At 44.6% G+C, this 20,253-nt stretch overlaps 2 protein-coding genes and 1 long non-coding RNA gene across 5 annotated transcripts in view; 1 reads left to right on the forward strand and 2 right to left on the reverse strand.

Moving 5' to 3' along the window:
• Positions 1-7,083: 7,083 nt before the first annotated feature.
• LOC147379802 (uncharacterized) lies at positions 7,084-10,756 on the reverse strand. Its single transcript, XR_015163703.1, has 2 exons — positions 10,599-10,756; positions 7,084-7,345 (listed from the first exon to the last, which is right to left on the reverse strand). It is a non-coding gene; the product is annotated as an uncharacterized LOC147379802 (long non-coding RNA).
• Positions 10,757-12,981: 2,225 nt separating this feature from the next.
• Positions 12,982-16,879, reverse strand: LOC147379803 (uncharacterized). The gene is made up of 4 exons (XM_086402867.1): positions 16,838-16,879; positions 14,281-15,969; positions 13,730-13,771; positions 12,982-13,398 (listed from the first exon to the last, which is right to left on the reverse strand). The coding sequence occupies exons 1-2, from the start codon at positions 16,877-16,879 to the stop codon at positions 15,256-15,258; spliced, it is 756 nt and encodes a 251-aa protein (XP_086258993.1). The 3' UTR covers positions 12,982-13,398; positions 13,730-13,771; positions 14,281-15,255.
• BDH1 (3-hydroxybutyrate dehydrogenase 1) overlaps positions 14,421-20,253 on the forward strand; it is a 36,029-nt gene continuing 30,196 nt past the window's right edge. The window contains exon 1 of one of the 3 annotated variants that reach the window (XM_086399679.1): positions 14,421-14,589. In XM_086399679.1, the coding sequence (XP_086255805.1) occupies positions 14,421-14,589 (169 nt within the window). Of the gene's footprint in view, positions 14,736-18,779; positions 18,879-20,253 lie in introns of those variants that run through there. The other 2 variants (XM_086399685.1, XM_086399696.1) reach the window with 2 other exon arrangements.

Here is a 20,253-nt window from a genome sequence, read left to right on the forward strand (position 1 = left end):
GGAAGTCCGTGACAGGGCTTTTAATTTGCACCATGGGCATTGGCCATGTCTCTAGCATTGAATAGTCCTGCTCACTCTCCTGCCTTTGGGACTGTGCCCCGCCCACGCCTCACACCCCACTCACACTTCTGGTTCTGTATTGTAGCTCCTTGGATCCTTTAGCCTCTTGTTTGTTTTTAAACTTACTGTGCTTTCAGTATTGTTCTAGAATGTGTGTCCCATAGAGGTACACTTTTGCTGTATCTCTGGTGTCTAGATCAGGGGCTAGTACTTCCCATAGTAAGGGCTCAATATGTATTTGTAGAATGTATAAGTAAATATTGAAGCAATTGTAAAAAAAAAAAAAAGGTATAGGGCAGCACCCCTACTCTCAAAGTCTTTTTAATTAAAAAAGTAATATACCTGGATTTTGGAGCTTAATTACATCCCCTTGAGTGTGGGCTGGACTTAGTGACTTGCCTCCAAAGAATAATATGGAAAGGGAAAAATAGGAGCTTTACAATGTAGAAAGCTGGCAGTCACTTCCTTAACCAAGTAATCAAGGTTAACATCATCAGTGAAAAGTTATGTTGATAATATTGACCCTTTGTGATGTGATGAGGAAAGCAATTTACCTCTGTGATGTCTTCCCTCTGGAACCTGAAACCACAGTCAAATCATGAGAACGGGGTTTCCCTGGTGGCTCAGTGGTAAAGAATCCACCTGCCAAGCAGGAGACTCAGGTTCGATCCCTGGGTCGGGAAGATCCCCTAGAGAAGGAGATGGCAACGCACTCCAGCATTCTTGCCTGGGAAATCCCAAGGACAGAAGAGATTGACAGGCTACAGTCTATGGGGTTGCAAAGAGTCAGACACAGCTAAGTGACCAAACCACAACAATTATGAGAAAGACTTCTAACAAACAAAACTTGAGGAGCATTCTACAGAACCCTTTAAAACTGTCAGGGTCCTGAAAATCAAAGCAAGACCGAGAAGTTCTCGTAGATTAGAGGAAACTAGGGTACATGACACCCACATGCAACGAGGTGTCTGAGATCAGATCCTCGGACACAAAAAGAACAATAGCGGGGGAGAAACAAAACTAGTGAAACCCAACTAAAGCCCGGAGTTTAGTTAATAGCAATGTGGTAATTTTAGTTTCTTAGTTTTGACAAATATACTATGATTTATACAATATCAACATTAGAGAAATTGGGCGAAGAGTATATGGGAACTCTGCACTGTCTAGCAAATTTCCTATTCATCTAAAACTATTCAAAATAAAAAGTTTACTTAAAGCATAAAAGAACAATATATTCTTAGAGTGAAAAAATTCAAACAGTTTGGAAATAAAGCAAAAAGTAAAAGCTCCTCAATCTCTCTTCCATTCTAATCCCTTATAAATAAGAACTATTGAGAGTTTGGTATCTAATATTCCACATCTTTTTCCATGCCTAAGTAAAGGTTTGTAATTTTGTATATTATACAAACAAACAGTTCTCTTAAAATTAAAACAAATCTTTTGGTGGGCTTGTTGTATACACATTGTTCTGTACCTTTATTTTTTTCACACTACAATATATCCTGGATATCTTTTCTTGGCTTTACGTATATACTTGGTTTCAGTCTTTTTAAAGGCTGCACAGTGTCTGACGGTGGGAAAGCATAGTACTTAGTACTTGTTTGGTTGTAAGTGACTGAATGCCAGCTGGAATTAGTTTAAACAAGGAGAATAGAGCATAAGAATAATAACAGGATGTCTCTGGAAACTCGTGAGAAAGAGGGATGCCAGAGCCAGAGTGAGTCTCTCTCACCTTCTCTATTTGCAGGTCTTCTCTGTGTTTCAGCTTCATTACTCTATTTATGGGCTTCCCTGGTGGCTCAGACAGTAAAGAATCTGCCTGCAATGCAGGAGACCAGGTTCGATCCCTGGGTCAGGAAGATCGCCTGGAGAAGGGAATGGCAACCCACTCTAGTATTCTTGCCTGGAGAATTCCATGGACAGAGGAGCCTGGTGAGCTACAGACCATTGGGTCACAAAGAGTCGTACATGACTGAGCAACTAACACACACACACACACACACACACACACACACACACACACACTCTGTTCATACTTTCTGTGGCCCAGTCAGCTGTATTCGTCCACTTCACAGGGCAGAAATGACGTTTCTGGGAAGACTCCCCCTGAAGTTAAGATTTTACATCTTCAGACTAGCTCTCTTTCTTACTTCTAGTTCAAAAATTTCAGAAAAGGGTTCTGATTGGTTTGCCACAGATCAGGTGAGCACCATAAATCAATCAACTGTGGCCAGGATAGCAGACTTGGATCCTCTGGGAAGTACCAGCCCCTGATTTAGACAATAGAAATACAGCAAAGATGTATCTTTATGGAACAGACATTCTAGACCAATACTGAATGCACAGTAGGCTTAAAAATAAACAAGCAAGACTCATGTTTCAGGGGATAGAGAAGCACAGGACATGAGGAAGTGTGATCCCAGAAAAGCAGTCATTCTGGCTAGACAATATTTTGGTAATAGGTGGACCAAAATTAAATAAAATTATTTAATTTTTAAAATAATAAAAATTAATCAATTGATTAAAATAATAAAATTAATTTAAAATTATTTCTTTTATTAATAAATTGATTTTAATTACTTTTAAATTATTACTTTAATTAATTAATTAAAGTTAAATGATTTATTTAAAATTCCAATTTTAGATTATTACCCATTTTTTAATCTGTTACAAATAATGTTGCATCAAATACCCACATACATACATCTTTGTGAAATATGTTAGTATTTTTGTAGAATAGAGTCCTAGAATGGAATTGCTGAGTCAAGGGGCATCATGCATGTTGCCAAATTATTTTCAAAAACTTTCACACCTGCCAGCCTCATAGGAGGGTGTTGCCTCCTTGTGTTTCTTCAACCTTTTAATTTTCATCAATGTCATGGATTTAAAATATACCTTTTTTTTGACTTGCATTTTTAAAGTTGGTTTATTATCATAATTGAGCATATCTTCTTATGTTTATTAGGCCTTTGATTTTCTTTGTTGTGCTTTATTTATCCTATGTGTATTTTTTCAAGTAGATTACTTATCTTTTTCTTTCTCATATGTAGGAGCACTTTATATGTTGTGGGTTTTTAGCCCTTATTTATATGTTATATATGTTACAAATGTTTTCTCTCAACCAATGATTTGAATGCTGCCTCTCCTTGTATGAAAGTTTAAATTTTTAAGTAGTCTCATCTTTTAATCTTTTCCTTTATGTCTCCAGAGCAATTTGTTGGGGTTAGCAAATCCTTTTTCAAACCCAAGATAAAAGAGATAGTCTCATATTTCCTTCAAGTATTTTTGTAGTTTCAATTTTCATTTTAGATATTTAATCTTATTTTAATTTTTGTGCGTGTGGTATATATGTAAATAATTGTCCCTATACCATTAAATAATTCATCCTTTTTGATTGGCAGTGCCATTCTTATTGTCTTAAATTTCCATTAATTTGTGGTTCTGTTTCTATTCTGCTTATGTGTTCCATTAATCTGCTTTTTCAATTCATGCATCAACACCATATACTAACTAGCTTAGCTTTGTAGTATGTTTTGATCTATGAAGCATTTTTAAAAATTTTCCTGCTTAATTCAGAATCAGTTGGTCAGGTTCTCCCTCCCGTACCTCCACCTGCCCCTGAACCAAATTCTAGAAAAATTGAATTGAATTCTAGATAAATGTAGGGGAAAGATCCATCATTTTAATATTGCCTTTCAAACTGGAAACATGGTATGTTCTCTTAATTTTCAGTCTATGTCTCATGGTACTCAATAAAGACTTACAGTTTGCTTTTTCTTTATTAAGATTTTGCATTTCCCTGTTATCTACGAGTTCTTCGTATTTTTTGTTGTAGTGTGAGTCTTAGGAATTATTTTTTAACATTACATTTTCTAAATGGGAAAGCTTTTCATTTTCTCCCTATATTTGTCTTATATTCAACCAACTTACTGAACCTGTTATTATTCTAATAATACCCTAAATATTCTAGATTAATAATTATATGCCTGGAATCATGGTAGTTTTGACTCCTTTTATTTAAACTTTCTTTTTCTTGCCTTCAGCCTCACCTTTGAGGTGTCTGGATGTAGTTTCTGTCTTAGACATCTCTTTGGGATGTGACACTTCAACCCCCTTCCAGCTGTGACCCCTGCACCATGGATGGAGCTCTGTTATTAATTATGTGTGGTGCGGGGGGTGGGGGTGGCATGGGACTCGTGCCATGAGGCAGCCTCTTCTTTCCGGAACATACTCTCCCTGTAAGCATGGCTTTCACCCTTCTCTGTCGTGGGCACTGCAGCCTCACATCATGCACAAAACTAAGAGGCCATTCGAGGGCAAACCTCCAAGGATGACCTGGTGTGCCCTGAATGCCAGTACACAGCTGGACCCCACCACAGCCCCTTTCTCTTCATACTGCCAGCTTTCCCTTTCCTTCTAGCTCGGTCAGAACTGGAAGACTGGGCTAAGTCTGCTGCTTTTGTCTCCCGCTTACCCTACACCCCTTTGCACATGCTCTCGTGTCCTGTGCTTTCCTCCACTCTTCTCTAATTGGCCTGGTAGGACCCCAGCTTGTGTCTTCTGTCCTCTGCCACCCCAGACCTTTCCCAGTGATGGGAAGGAGGAGCTAGCGTGCTGTGGCTGATAAACTGAATGCCTCCTGCACTGGAGGCTGGCTGCAGAACCTGAGGAAATGGGAGGGGTGAAGAGGCAAGAACAGAAACCCCTGGTCGGCCTCAAGGAGTCTTCAGCCATGAGGAAACATTGTACTAGAATCACCCAGAGATACCCCAACTGGCCAGGGTCTCCTGAAAAAAGACACGCTTCTGGGTTAGTTGTGTGACCTTAAGCAGGCGTCCCCAACCTCTGGGTCACAGACTGGTACCTCCTGTCAGATCAGCTGATTTATTTCCAATCTGTTTCGTTCTTGCTTTTATGAAAAGTTTATATGCCTCCAGAGGCTGTGATTCCACAGCGCCCTCTGAATAGAGGCCAATGAACACACACCAGACTTCCCTGACCATCCTCCTAACACTTATCCTTCCCTGCCCTCTGCCCCCATGCCTCATGCCACAGTGTAGCTCCCAGGGGTCACAGCTATGCCCTGACGTGCTGGGCTTTCTCACACCTATGAGAAAATCTTTACTGTTTTCTGTCTGGTGTATCCTTCCTTATCTCAGTTTGTCCAAATTCTACCTATGAGTAAGTAGAATCACCTTTATTGTATGCCTACCGACAATGTTTGGCCTGGATCCAAGCATGAGGATCAAACAAATCCAGCCTTGGGAGTATGTCAATTTCATGAAAAGTCCTCCCTTCCTAAACAGAAAAGGCAGGATACTGTTCTAGATAAAAAAGGAACTGAAGAGACAGATGAACTAAATGTAAGTTATGATCCCTTATTAAGGTGGAAAAACTACAAAAGTATAGGGGCATTATTGGGCTAATTGAAGGAATTTGGAGTATGGATTAATTAAATCATATTGTTATCAATGTTTAATTTCTTAAATGTATCAGTAGTGTCATGACTGTGTGAGAGAATTGCCTTGTTCTTTTGAGATACATGGTGAAATGTTTGGGAATGATGTATTATAATGTCTACAACATATTTTAAAATGACTCAGTGAAGTATATATGTGTGTGTGTACATACAGTGAGAGGAAGGAAATATGACAAACTGCTAACAATTGGTGTATCTAGATTATGACTATATGAGTGTTCACTATACTCTCCCTTCATCTTTCTTTATGTGTTTAAACTTTTTTCCAAATATAATTTGAAGGAAAAAATATCCCATCTATCTTATAATCTGAAATCCAAGGCAGTCACTTCCTCCATGGAGCCTGTTTTTGGGCCCAAATCTTAGGGAACAGCTCCCATTTCCATCCTCCCAGAGCCTCCTGGTTTTGCCTGTTACATCATCTGACCCAAGCCACCCTGAAGAAGAGTAAGCTACAGATGTGTCGGTCCACCTCCCTGGGCTATGAGACCCTGGAGGGCAGTGACTGCAGAGACCCCCAGGGATGGAGAGGGTGAAAAAAGTAAGCTTTGTCATGTTCCTCCCTGGCCGGGGACCACTCCTCCTACCTCTGCTTCAGGGCCCTGAGTAAGGGCCCTTCTTGGTTCTGTTGAGTCCTGCCCTCCAGACAGAAAGAGAGACAATCCCAGTGTAGAAGGATCTATTTCAATGCAGTATCAGGGTCCAATCAGGGAAGCAGACCACTCTGAGTGGGTGTATTAGTGAGGGTTTTCCTGAGAAACAAACCAGGCTGTGTGTGGATGGCAAGAGAGAGAGAAACAAAAAGGGATTGATTTTGAGAAGCTGGCTCACACATTTATAGAGACTTGGCAAGTCCAAAATCTAGGTTAATCTGGCAAGGTAGAGACCTGGGGAAGAGTTGCAGTTCAAGCCCAGAGGTGGTCTGTCCAGAGTTCCTTCTCCTTATGAATATGTCTGTCTTTTTCTACTAAGGCCTTCATTTGTTTGGATGGGGCCCACCCACATTGCGGAGGGTAATTTGCTTTACTCAAAGTCCACCAATTTAAATGCTAACCTCATTCAAAAACAATTTCACAGAGACATTCGGGATAATGTTTGACCAAATATATGGGCTCTGTGGTCTAGCCAGATTGACACATTAAAATTAACCATCTCAGATCACTCCTTGTCAACCTGGCACCCATACATGTCTCCTTAGACCATACTAATTCTCCAAATAAAAACAATAACAAGGTCATAATTCAACCTTCATGATACAACTATGCTGTATACAACTAAAAATGCACTAACTGTTTCCCCAAAACCGTATGCAAAGTCCTTGGGTGATAGTCACTCTTATTGATGTCCCATAACTTAATGATGTGAGGTTAACAATAGTATAATATATAATACAGAATCAAAACCAAAGTCAAAGTCAAACATCTTATGTTCCACCAGTGGTCCACAACCTTTTGGGCACCAAGGACCGAAAGGTTTCATGGAAGACAATTTTTCCACGGATGGGGGTTGGGGGGATGGTTTCAGGATGATTCAAGTGCATTACATATATTGTGCACTTTATTTCTATTATTATTACATCAGCTCCACCTCAGATCATCAGGCATTAGATCCCAAATGTTAGGGATCCCTGTGTTACATGATAAGGGGATAGGAGAGAAAAGAAAGATAACACACACATATTCATAACAAAATGAAGAAAGACTCATAGCCCTTGTTCTGTAACTGGTAACATGGTTGTAGCTGGTATTTTTAATTATCTTTTCCACTGCGCATTCCATATTCCCTTTGCCCTCAGCAGATCTTTACCTGGTGAAGTGAAAAAGTGAAAGTGTTAGTCATTCAGTTGTGTCTGACTCTTTGTGACCCCATGGACTGTGACCTGCCAGGCTCCTCAGTCCATGGAACTCTCCAGGCAAGAGTACTGGAGTGGGAAGCCATTTCCTTCTCCATGGGATCTTCCCAACTCAGGGATGGAACCCAGGTCTCCTGCGTTGTGGGGTGACCCAAACTTTCATTTATGAAGAGTCTAGACCATTAGTAGTGCTGTCTGAATTCAACAGCTGTAATTTTCCATTGACTTTACCACCTGACCTGCCTCTTGAGAAATCTGTATGCAGGTCAGGAAGCAACAGTTAGAACTGGACATGGAACCACAGACTGGTTCCAAATAGGAAAAGGAGTACATCAAGGCTCTATATTGTCACCCTGTTTATTTAACTTATATGCAGAGTACATCATGAGAAACACTGGACTGAAAGAAACACAAGCTGGAATCAAGATTGCTGGGAAAAATATCAATAACCTCAGATATGCAGATGACACCACCCTTATGGCAGAAAGTGAAGAGGAACTAAAAAACCTCTTGATGAAAGTGAAAGTGGAGAGTGAAAAAGTTGGCTTAAAGCTCAACATTCAGAAAATGAAGATCATGGCATCTGGTCCCATCACTTCATGGGAAATAGATAGGGAAACAGTGAAAACAGTGTCAGACTTTATTTTTCTGGGCTCCAAAATCACTGCAGATGGTAACTGCAGCCATGAAATTAAAAGACACTTACTCCCTGGAAGGAAAGTTATGACCAACCTAGATAGCATATTCAAAAGCAAAGACATTACTTTGCCAACAAAGGTTCATCTAGTCAAGACTATGGTTTTTCCTGTGGTCATGTATGGATGTGAGAGTTGGACTGTGAAGAAGGCTGAGCGCCGAAGAATTGATGCTTTTGAACTGTGGTGTTGGAGAAGACTCTTGAGAGTCCCTTGGACTGCAAGGAGATCCAACCAGTCCATTCTGAAGGAGATCAGCCCTGGGATTTCTTTGGAAGGAATGATGCTAAAGCTGAAACTCCAGTACTTTGGCCACCTCAGGTGAAGAGTTGACTCATTGGAAAAGACTCTGATGCTGGGAAGGATTGGGGGCAGGAGGAGAAGGGGACGACAGAGGATGAGATGGCTGGATGGCATCACTGACTCGATGGACATGAGTCTCAGTGAACTCCGGGAGTTGGTGTTGGACAGGGAGGCCTGGCGTGCTGTGATTCATGGGGTCGCAAAGAGTCGGACACGACTGAACGACTGATCTGATCTGATCTGAATACTAAGAGACGCCATGGCGGGATCCTCTATATTGCAAACGTACTCTTCTTCACCTGATTGTGATGTCTAAGAGGTAAGTTTTGGTCTCACCTTCTTGCAGCTGGCCCTGTCCAAAGCCATCTTACAATCTTTCTCAGGTCCTGATTCTGGGCCACGCTCAGGGAACTTTCTGGATGTTACTCATTCTGTTCAGACCAGTTCCTGTGCTCATTCATGCCCACACACCCCTGGTGGGGAGAGCTCACTATGCAGTCAGCTGCAGCTGCCCTTTGGCATCTTTTTTTCTTATTCATCCCTAGGCAGCAGCATCCACCCATGACCCTCCATTTGTCAGAGGGCCAAACTTACAGACATTTTAAGCTTAAAGCAAACAGTTATAAAGATGAGGTTTGGCTTATTCAATGACAAACACAAACCATATCTCAAATCTGAATATTGTACTTTAGCATTAGTTGGCTTTGCTTATCATACGAGTGTGAGAATTCCCCTTCCCAGTTAAAGACAAGCATTGGAATAATATACCTGGAAGAGGTTTCCAGGGAGTGTTTATCAGACCCTATCAACTGAGAATTAAGACAATTCCAGGTATATTTAGCTTGTAACTTGCCTGGAGAGGATCCTGCTTGCGGATATGGTTGAGGGAGACTTGCTCCAGTCCGCCAAGGTGAGCAAATGCTGTGTGTGAAAACTAGCAGCAGAAGGAAAACCCAAGTCTTGGGAGGAGCCTGGTGTGAGGGGAGGGGAGGTTGGGGAGGAACAAATAGGCCTTTGGAAAGAGGTGCTGGCAACCCCAAAATGGAAGGCCTCAACTTGGTAATTTAATTTCCCTTTTGAAATGGTAGGCTCTGGCCCAGAAGCAATAAACAGAAAATATAAATAATACACATTCATTGGGGGGGGATGAAAAGATATTAATAAAATAAGCATATGGTTTTATATTGTGGTTTTAAAAATAATTTGTTATAACATATTAACTATTCTTTAAAAAATAGAATTTGAAGTTCAGAAAATTAAATCAGATTTAAGGGTTGAGAATTTTGTCCCATATTTTTGTCTTTCAAAGTTGATATGATCAGTTAGGACCTATACTTTCTTTTCCTAGTTGAGGGCATCAGATCTTGCCATCTGTATTGTACTTACTGAAAGAAATCTCAGTAGAACAAAGCAATTCCAATTTCTGTTAAGATTACTCACAAAACAATGCCCAACTGGTTACAAAAACTTCTGTACTCCAAATAGCTTTATAAACTTGGATTCTTATCCTTTTTTCAAAGCAAGAAACTTAGAAGAATTGGTGGTGTGCTAAGAGTTCTTTGAGTAGGACAGACTTGTGTGGGCTCTGTCTCTGACACTTTCTAGCTGTGTTGCTGTGGGCAATTATTTGACCTCTTTGGGCCTCAACTTTCTTGGATGGAAAATGGGAATAATCTTGGGTCACTTTTAGGACTGCTGCAGAGATTAAGTGAAATAATGCACACAAAGCACTTGGTATAGTGTTTGGTATCCAGTGATCAGTCATCAGCTGCTAAGTCGTGTTACTGAAGACAAGGACCCCATTACTGTGTTTTTACCATGTTCCCAGCACAAAGCAGGATGCCTGGGATCTAAGGGCTCAGTTGAACTAAGCTGCATGAAGGAAGGAGTTTCAAGCAGTGCTGTAGCTTGGGGTGGACAGGCAGAGGTAGAAACACAGTCATTTTTTATTTCCTCATACTTTTCCCTCTTCAAAGATCCCAATTACCTCAAAATAACTTTGGCTAAATTTCCAAACTGTTCCCCCCTCTGCAATACACACACAAAAAGAAAAAAAAATCTCGCAAACCTGCGGCTTAAACAATCATTTTAATTACATACATTAATTAAATTTTATTTATTTAATGTCAAGAGACAGAAAGGGAGTGGGGATGTGGATGCCTGATACACCTTTTTTTCCCCATAAGGTCTAAGTCCTTGTTTTACTTACTTGTTCATTCATTGCAGGGAGAAGGTTGGGCCTCCAGTTCTCATCCATGGGTAGAATTCAGTGTTATAGTCACGTTAGGATCAGGGCTCTCTTGCACACTAGATTCTGAGCACCACAGCTTTGTTTAGAATAGTACCTTGGGTTTTTTCTTTCCTTCACTGTCAATTATAGAAAAAGCTACTCAACACTTCTAAAATTCTGCAGATTAAGGACATGATTTCTAGCCAAAAAGAACTTTTTAAAAAAATGAAAACTCAGTTGCATCAAACAAATGGGAGGCCTCCAGGGTCTGGGAGAGTAAACGGTGTTGTGCTGATTCTCTATTGCCCAGGAGAACTCAGCACAGAGTACTGTCCTCATGATTTCCTGGAGGGCTCCCAGGTGGCCAGCTAAGGGCAGGGTTTAACCTGCACCATCTGGTGTTGGGGGCTCCTTGTGGCTCTGACGGTAAAGAATCCCTGTGCAATGCCAGAGACCTGGGTTCCATCCCTGGGTCAGGAAGATCCCCTGGAAGAGGGAATGGCTACCCACTCCGGTATTCTTACCTGGAAAATCTCACAGACAGAGGAGCCTGGTAGGCTACAGTCCATAGGTCGCAAAGAGTCAGACATGAATAAGCAACAAACACACACACAAACATATGTTTGTTTTGGGACACTTAATACTGACGGAAGAGAAGAGCAGGGGCATTCAGAGATGGGGCAGGGCCAGGTCTATCAGAGGAGGGCTGGGACTTGGGAGGATGAATGACTAGCCTGAGCTGGGATTTAAGAAACTCCTAATTGTGAACATGGAAGCAATTGGGACCTAATAGAGGGACAGGAGCAAACACTGGGGTTCTCTGGGAAGGGAACCATTAAGCCAATGGTTAATCCAAAAGAAGCATCTCAGCTCACCTTTCAGGGTCATTCTCAGCAGACCTTTCCTGAGTTTGCTAATGAGGAATCCATTAGGAGGGGGGTCTTTTGAGGAGGCTTCATCCTGAGAGTCAGGATGCTACCCTTCTATAGACCCTGTCCTGAAGCCTCACCAGAACACTCAACTACACTTACAAGCCCCTCTTTCAGAAGAGTTACAGGACCTCTAAGGATTCATTTAGCTTACAAACATGTCTCATTTCCCTTCTTGAGGGCTGGGACTAAGGGCTGTTTCCTCGCAAACCTAGCTTGGTAATTTGCAACAGCAGTCTCTTGATATTGAAATGAGATTGAAATGAAGTGTGCTGCGTGCCAAAGACCCTGGCCTGAGACTTTATATCTGAGCAGAGGAACTGCTCTCACAGTGGGCGTGGGGCAAAAAGTAGACATAATCTTGGCAACATGCTGCTGGGAATGACCTGGGCCCCACCCTGTCTCTGCTTCCATGTTCAACTCCAGAGCTGAAAGTTTCTTCAGTTTGCAGGTCAGCAGTCAGGACCTCCCTTGGAAGGAGGGAAAAGCTGTAAGGTGGGGCTGAGAACGGCTTTGTTCAACCCTAACCTAGACCCCGCCCTTCAGCTGGTCTGTCTTTTGGGAGTCTGAAACTTCCTGCCTGCCTCCAAGAGCTTATTAGTAAAGCCTCTGCCTACAAGCGGGAGACCGGGGTTCAATCCCTGGGTCGGGAAGATCTCCTGGAAAAGGAAATGGCAACCCACTCCAGTATTCTTGCCTGGAAAGTCCCATGGACAGAGAAGCCTGGTGGGCTACAGTTCATGGGGTCGCAAAGAGTCAGACACAGCTGAGCTACTTCACTCACTCACTCAGCGGGGAGGGCAACTGGGGAATAAAAAGAACAAAAGCTCAAACAGAACAAATGGATTCTTCATCAGCAGACTTGGGGAAGATCTGCTGAGAATACCCGGAAAGTTGGGCTGAAATGCCTCTTTTTTTGGCTGCCTGGGTCTTTTACGTGTTTTATAAAATGTTATTCAAGTAGAGTTGATTTACAATGTTGTGTTAGTTTCTACTGTACAGCAAAGTGATTCAGCTGTACATATATACATTCTTTTTAAAAATATTTCTTTGGCTGCATTGGATCTTAGTTGCAACACATGGGATCTTTGTTGCATCATGTGGGATCTTTTGTTGCTGTGCGTGGACTCTTTAGTTGTGGCACGTGGGCTCAGTAGCTGTGGCACATGGGCTTAGTTGCTCGGTGGCATGTGGGATCTTACCTCCCTGACCAGGGATTGAACCAAGGTCCCGTGCATTGCCAGGTGGATTATTAACCACCACTGGACCACCAGGGAAGTGGTTACATTCTTTTTCATTCTTTTCCATTACAGTTTATCACAGGATATTGAATTTAGTTCCCTGTTGAGATGCCTCTTTTGCACTAACCATTGGCTTGATCTGGGATCCACCCCTACTCCCCCGCCCCAACAAAAACAGATTCTGAACAAGAATTTGTATCACGTAGTTTATTTGGGGGAATGAATCCTAAGGAACAGGACTGGAGGACTGGTAAGAGTCAAACAGTCAGGGCAGGAAAGAAAAAGGCAATCCAAGGGTGGATTACTGAGCTGATTAAGTTGGATACTACCACGGGCAGCCAGGGTTCTGTCATCTTAGGTGCTGTACAAAATGTACCTTGTAACTGCCCATGAAGAGTGGAACATTTCTCCACCAGCTTCTGTTCGTTTTGGTTAGAGGTTGTCCAAGGACGTGTTCATTCCTTTGTACTTCCAGGTTTATGTCAGAATGGGCTGTGGCTTCTTGCAGGGGTCCAGACTGCAGTGACAGAGAAGCCCTGAGATATCAAGTACAGCTGAAGCAAGGTCCTCTCAGGTTACATCTGTATGTAGCAGGCTGCCACAGCAAAGCTGGAATAAAAAGATGGGCTGGGAAGGTGTGAGGTCAGCCACAAACGGAGTCAGACAGACATAGACACGTCAATTGTCCTGCCTTCCATAAATAGAACTTTATTTCCATAAATTCTCAGTCCAAAGGTAGGAAGGAAGTATGTTTTTCCTGGGTGGAAATATTAACTCTTTATGAAAGCAATGCATAACCCTCAAAGTATAATCTGGTGACCCAACATAGCTATCTATGTTATGGCAGTGGCATGCTGTACCAGTGACTATTCTAAAAAACACCACTGAAGCAAGCTTAAGTCTGTCTATGAAATGGGTACAGAAAAACAAGAGCAACTACCTTCACGTTTCTCCGGGTCCTCGAAGCTCTACCTGCCAGGAGCTGGAAATAAAGCAAGAAGACAGACTCAGCCCTCAAGAAGCTCACATAACCTGGAGCTGAGAGGTTTCTTTAAAGCCCCACAGGGCCCTCACTTCCTTCCTGTTTTCATCTGCCTGGTCCCTTTCCAATCAGTTCTCCGTAATTTGACCTAAACATAGGTCTGCCACTAATTTGCCAAGACAGCTTCCTTCTCCTCAGTTGGTTTCTCATCCAGGAAACTTGGCAGGGAAGCTTGACTTGTGGAGATCAGCCTCCAGTATTCCTTTGTTGAAACTCTGGGAAGCTGTGCTATTCTTAAATCTTTTTTTTTATTTTTGTAACCCATTGGAATAACAAAATTTTAAATTAACTTCATCTGATCAAAAGACAAACTTTAAAACCAACCAACCAACCCACCTACCTCAATGAGCTCGAGACAGTAAATAGGCATACGTCCTGGAAGGCGCCTCAATCTTACCAGCTTTCCTCACTTCCTGGGGCGGCATCTTCGCCTTCCTACCCATACATACCCGCTGGGTGGTCTTTCCCCGCTCGCTCCAGAACCAGGATGGCGGTGGAGGAGATCTGAGCGTGGTTTAGGGCTAAAGGACGGTCAGCAAGGGGTTAATCCCGGGCTAGGCGCCTAAAGAATAGAGTTACCCTCCGCGGGATGGGGGCTGTGCCTGGCGCCCCAGGACAAAGAAGGCGGCGCGGTGCGGAGCGCTCCCCGCCCTGGCAACGCCCGCCGTCGGGCTCCGCCCCGCGCAGCCCTACGGCTGAGCCACTGTCTGTAGGAGCACCCAGGCAGCTGAGGGTGGAGGCAGCAGGAGTGAGAGCGGGTAAGGGTCTTCGAGAAGGAAACTGCGGTAGCGCCCCCACTCGGTGGTACGGGACACGAGCGCGGGTGCCTGCGAAGCGCCAGGTTATCGCGAACGCACCAGCTGAGCCCTCTGTAACTGGAGCCCCCGCGCCAGTTTGTTTTGGGGTAAGAGGAGGGGTCCGCACCTCTGCAGTTCAGGGGTGATGAGCGGGCGCCCTTAAACCGGCATGATGATTGGCTTGGTTTGGATTTGCTCTGCCCTTAAGCCGGGTCGCGGGGATGCGGGTGGAGAAGGGGCACCACATCCTGTAGGCTGGGCCCTGCGAACAAGGCCGGGGTAAAGGTGTAAAAAGATGTATCGATCCCGTCCAGACCTGCCTCAACCCCAGGTAATCCTCATCCTCCGCCCTCCCGGCCTGAAGGTTATTATTCGGAATAATGTGCTCGGTCGGAGGAGACCCAGGTTGAACATGTGGCGCTGAGTCTCCCAAGTGAAACCCTCAGCACTTATTCTTCTTTGCCGCCGCATTTAACAGAAGGCGAGCGCAGCCACAAGGGAAGAAACCGGTCCAAGGTCACATGGTAGTCGGAGACCGAGCCAGGACCGAAGCCAGGACTGCTTTCTGGCCCGAGCCCCCGCATCTCTCCCGGCCTGCCCCGCATCCTCGTCCTCCTTCCACGTCCTCTACCAGGCTCTGTTCTCGGGGACTTGCTGGTGGTGGGAGTGCTTCCTCCCTTTCTGCGGCACCCTCGGGAAGGATGCTGGACAGCAGTCGGGCCGCCGGTCCAGCTTCCTCGAGCACGAGCTGAGCCGGCTGTTGGAGGAGGACCGCACAGGCCGCAGGACCGAGGGAGGAGGAGGACCGAGCAAGGTGGAGGCGCCGCGGGAGCCGGCGGGAGATGCTGGGGTGGTGGTGGGCCCGGGCGGGGCAAGGCCCGGAGCCTCAGTAGCCCGCTGGCGCCGGCAGAGCACAGCTGGGTCTGGGCGGTGCCGTCTCAGCCAGTGGGAGCGCGGCTTGGGCCGAGCCCCCTCGGCTGCTCGCCTCTGGTAGGCGGGAAGGTGCGGCAGCCCTGCGATTGGCCGAGCTGCCCCGGACGCGCGGCCAGAGCGCGCGCAGCGAGTTGGCGCCTGCGCGTCTCTGGCGTCCCACGCTCTCCCAGCGCGCTGGGGCTTGTCTGAGACAGGGCTCAGGGCGGTCTGTGCGCCTCGGGGCCGCGCCCGGCTGGGGGAGGGTATTCTGCCGCGCACCACGTTAAGCGCGGTTGATCTCTGCGTGTTTTTTTCCAACCCGTCTGCCAAAGTGTGCCCCAAGTCAGCTGATGTAAAGTCACCTTCTAACCCTGCGAGAGGCTGCAGAGGCAAACATTTAGTTACGGTGGGCTTCCGACTGCCAGGATCCTTTATGACGCATCAAGTATCTTCCTTTCTACCAGAGCATTGGAGCCCCGCCCTGTACAGGGCAGATACCTGTGGCGGGCGAGGAAGCTGACCTTTGAAATGTGTGTAGCTCTAGTATTCTCTCAATACACATTTAAAGAGCGGCTGCTTCCTGTCAGACACCAGAGTAGTCATTTTGGAGGAACCTGAGACCAATCAAACAACACGTAGGTCCTATTTGTGGGGCAGTCACAGTCCAGGTTGAGACTGGTGATCAGATAGGGGCTGTGAATGGTTATAAACAAGATACCTTTAATGCTACCCAGCCTAGGTTAAGTGCAATTTCCGAGACGCATAAGACTGAACTGCAAATATGGATGAGATTGATTTTTGATTTAGGGGATCAGGAAAGGTTTCTTGAAGGAGATTACTTGAATCAGGGCTTGCTGGATGAAGGAGACCTCAGATTAGGTATAGGATGAGCAAGGCAGGAAAATTGGAAAGTACAGGCATATTGAGAGATGATGTAGCAAATGGTATGAGTAGATGAGAAAAGCATAGTTGGAGATAGAATTTGGAGGGGCCTAGTGAGGACCAGGGTGTCGGGCTTGTACATTCTGGTTTGAAATGTAAGCACTTCTGAATAGGATGCTCCTTAAACTATCAGTCGTACTGATGCCTTTTTTTTTTTAACATCTGCACGAAAAAATCTTGGAAATATCTTTGATTCTTTCTTCTTTCATACCCTACATTTAATTTATCAGTAAATTACAGTGGGCTTTCCCTTCAAAACACAGCCAGACTTTGACCTCGTCTAATTGGCTCTGTGGTTTCCACCAGCATGGTTTCCTCCATGGCAGCCCTTTATATATATATCTCCAGGGAGTACCTCTTCACATTTTGCTGGAATTGTGCAGTACACAAACTGCATGGCTGTACATTATGGTCCTGGATTATTGCCATAGCTTCTAAATGGTCTCCTTGCTTCTGCCATTGTCCATCCTCAGTCTATTCTTAACCCAGTGAGAGTTATCATATTAAAATATAAGCCCAACATGGTATTCCTCTGCTGCAAACTCTCTTAAAGCATTCAAATATTATGTGCCTACTGTGTACTGGTTTGACTTGAATTTGGTAGGCAAGCCCTGTTCTCCTAGGGATGGAATGGCTGCCTAATCTGGTGGTTGTAATTATAGCCATTTTGACAGCTCTGGTAGCACTTTCTTTTGGGGAAAGACAGATGTTTCCTTGACAGATGTGAAGAGGGAGAGGCTCATGTTCCTGTTATGATTACGAGGTCTGCAGTGTGCCATTCTCAGAATATCAGGCAAGCTTAAGAATTGATGATAGTGTCTGCAGAAAGAACCTGCTTTCAGTGTGTTTTCACCAATATTGTTTTGGCTGCAACTGATTTTAAGCATGCTTAACACAGAGTAAGGACATCACGTGCCTTACAGAGCTGAAGACGAGGGCAGCCCGGTCTCAGGAGCAGATCTACCCTCAGGAGGCTCTGTTAGTTTTTTTTCTCTCTTCACTTCCATCTCTGTTTCTATCTACATGTGTGCCTGACTTTTCTCTCTTTGCAGATTGGCTTTCTCCATCTCTCACTTTCTGGCTTCAGGCTCAATGTCACATAGCTGCCTATCTGCCTTCTCCAGCTCCAGCAGTCAGGTCACATGTCTGTGCCCCACGAGGCTGATTTGCTTGCTTTCACAGTGCCAGGAAACAGAATAATGGGTTCATCTGGGGTCGGGTGTCTCTCCCTGATATAGTCTTCCATGGCCAGAGAGTAGGGGCGGGGGGTGGTCCTCACTGCACAACTACAGCATCAGAGGCCAAACGCTGTATACAATAGGCAAGTCTGGAAGGACAGGGATCAGGTGAGCAAGATGGACACCCAAAATTTGGCCACTGTAGAGAGTGTGATGTATTCTCTGAGAAGAATTGGCCATCACCTAAGTCTGATCAGGTGACTGGAATCTGCTGGACTATTCCAAGTGTCTGTTAGGTTTGCCTTTGCTGAACTGAGCTTTAAAGTTAAATCCTTGGCTTTTATTGAAGGTCCCTGCTAAAGGCAGTTGTATAAAAGTCACTTCTGCATTTATGATAAAATAATAGGGAGAACATCATCTATAATATCGTTTAGTGCTCCTTCAGGCTTTTGTTTATGAATAGTTATCTCTCTAAGGAATAATAGACATCTTTTTAAAATAAGGGCTTTAAAACTTCTCGTTTCCTTTTTGCTTGACGTCAAGGAAACCCCCATTAATTGTATAGTTAACATGCATAGCTGAGCTGAGCTGAAATTTTCAGGCAAGATTATACTAAAAGTGATCAGAAGGAAAACAGCCAAAGGATAATAGACACCTGTCTGGTGAGATCTCAAACTCTGATTCCCACAGTGGCCAGGCAGTTAACAGAGGTGATATGGGTAGGCTTAAAATAGTAAGTACAAACTTTTTGTATTGAGTTCAAGCATAACATAGCTGGCTTGTTACATTGCCTTTTAAAACATGAGGCTGGCCAAACAAAATAGCCAAATAGAGTATGTTAGAAACTGGCTGCCGGTTGTCAGACCTTGGAGTCTCACATCACTTACTGACTTTGAGCGCCTCAGTGTGGAGTCCTTGCATAGGATGCTTCTTTGCTTAAACCCAGCTTGCCCTCCGCAGTGAAACAGGACCTCCCCCTCCCACTTGTTAGTACCAGGGCCCATGAACTCTGGGTTCTCTTTTCTGCCTAAGTATTGCTTCCTGAATTCCTGTTTGTTGCTGACGCCCTGCCTTTTCTGAGGATGTCAGTACCGGGAATGTTTGCCACTTGCAGGAGACGCCTTGACCCTGAGCACAGGAGGGCAACCAGCTGTGTCCTCTGCAAGATCTTCCTGTCAGAATGTAGCAAGTGAGCCCAGCATCAAGACAAGGATGCAGGCAGGTGTTTTTTGTTTTTTTGAGACAGTATACTTTGCATGGGTTACACATGGGTTTTCATTGACAGTGGAAAGGACGTACCCTTGAGAGTAGACCTAAGTGTTCTCAGAAAAGTTTCCCCCAGATTCCAGAATACTTGAGCATTTTGATTTTACAGCTGTATTTTATTTTATAAATTTGGTCCCCCTGGAGCAGCTAACGAATTCAAAGCTAAAGAGATGGTCTCCACCCCCCAAAGGGGCTCTGCCTGTCCCCTTGAAGCACCTGCTTCCTACAACCATTTTGTTTCCAAACCAAAAGGCAAGTGAGTGGCATCTCGAGTTTGAGAAGCTAGTATTTACAGAGGCTAAAGCCCAGCACAAGACACTAAGATGACAAACCACCCTGAAGAGTGTGCAGCAGTTTCATTGCCTGTAGCATTGTATTTGGAGTGAAAATAGCAACATATTTAAGAAATGTAAAAGTACAGAAGAAAAAAAGATCTAAAATTCTGGTATTTTGTATATAAGATGACAGTGTGAATAGTGCATTATTAAAGGGGCTGAGTTTTTATGCACTTTAAGCTATTTTGATGCCAGCACTTTTAGATGTGGCTGACTTGAAGGAAAATAAAGTTGAAAAGCAGCCCTTTATTTGGAGATGACATTGAGGCATTCTCTGCCACAGGCATTGAGCAGAAGGGATGGAAAGGGCTTGAATTATAAACAACTGGATTTAAAATTACCCAGTGGCGGTGACCTCAGACTCCAGTCCTGGCGGGAGGAGGTGGAGATGTGTGTGCTCAGCCAGCTGCTCAGTACTTGGGCGGGGTGGGAGTAGGGACACCGCCTTAAAGAATCTGAGCCCAGCATGGGCCTGTGCCTTCCATGAAGGGCTAGTCTGTGGGTGTATGGGAGGTGGGCTTCAAGCCCACAGCTCAGCCCCACTCAGCAGAGACTCGCTGAGTGCCTCCTCCGTGTCAGGTTTCTTCCAGGCACGGGGAGTTCAGTGGTGACCAAGATGGACCAGGTGCCTGGCCTCACTGAGCTTATGAGCTGGAAGGGAGAGATCAAGTAACGAAACAAGAGAATGTTGGATTGAAGAGTGATCTTACGGAGAGCAATCCCTGCGTGCTGCATGGGGGGTTGGGGCAGCCTCTCCGAAGTCAGAAGGGTGAGAAGGACCTAGTCATCCAGTGTGAGGAAAGGCAAAGTCCAGGGCTTTGAGGCGAGAAAGAGCTTGGCATGTGTTCAGGTCAGCGTGGCGGCAGCACAGCGAGTGAGGGGAGGGCAATATCGAATAGGAAGGGAGGCAGAGGCAGACTCCAGAAGGCGAGGGAAGGAGGGGGAGGTTTCTAGGCCAGGGAGTCACACAACCTGACTGGTGTTAGAAGGAT

This window comes from Bos grunniens, chromosome 1 (assembly GCF_055505025.1).
Source record: "Bos grunniens cultivar Pamir isolate PY7600 chromosome 1, Bosgru_T2T1.0, whole genome shotgun sequence".
Lineage (NCBI taxonomy): Eukaryota > Metazoa > Chordata > Mammalia > Artiodactyla > Bovidae > Bos > Bos grunniens.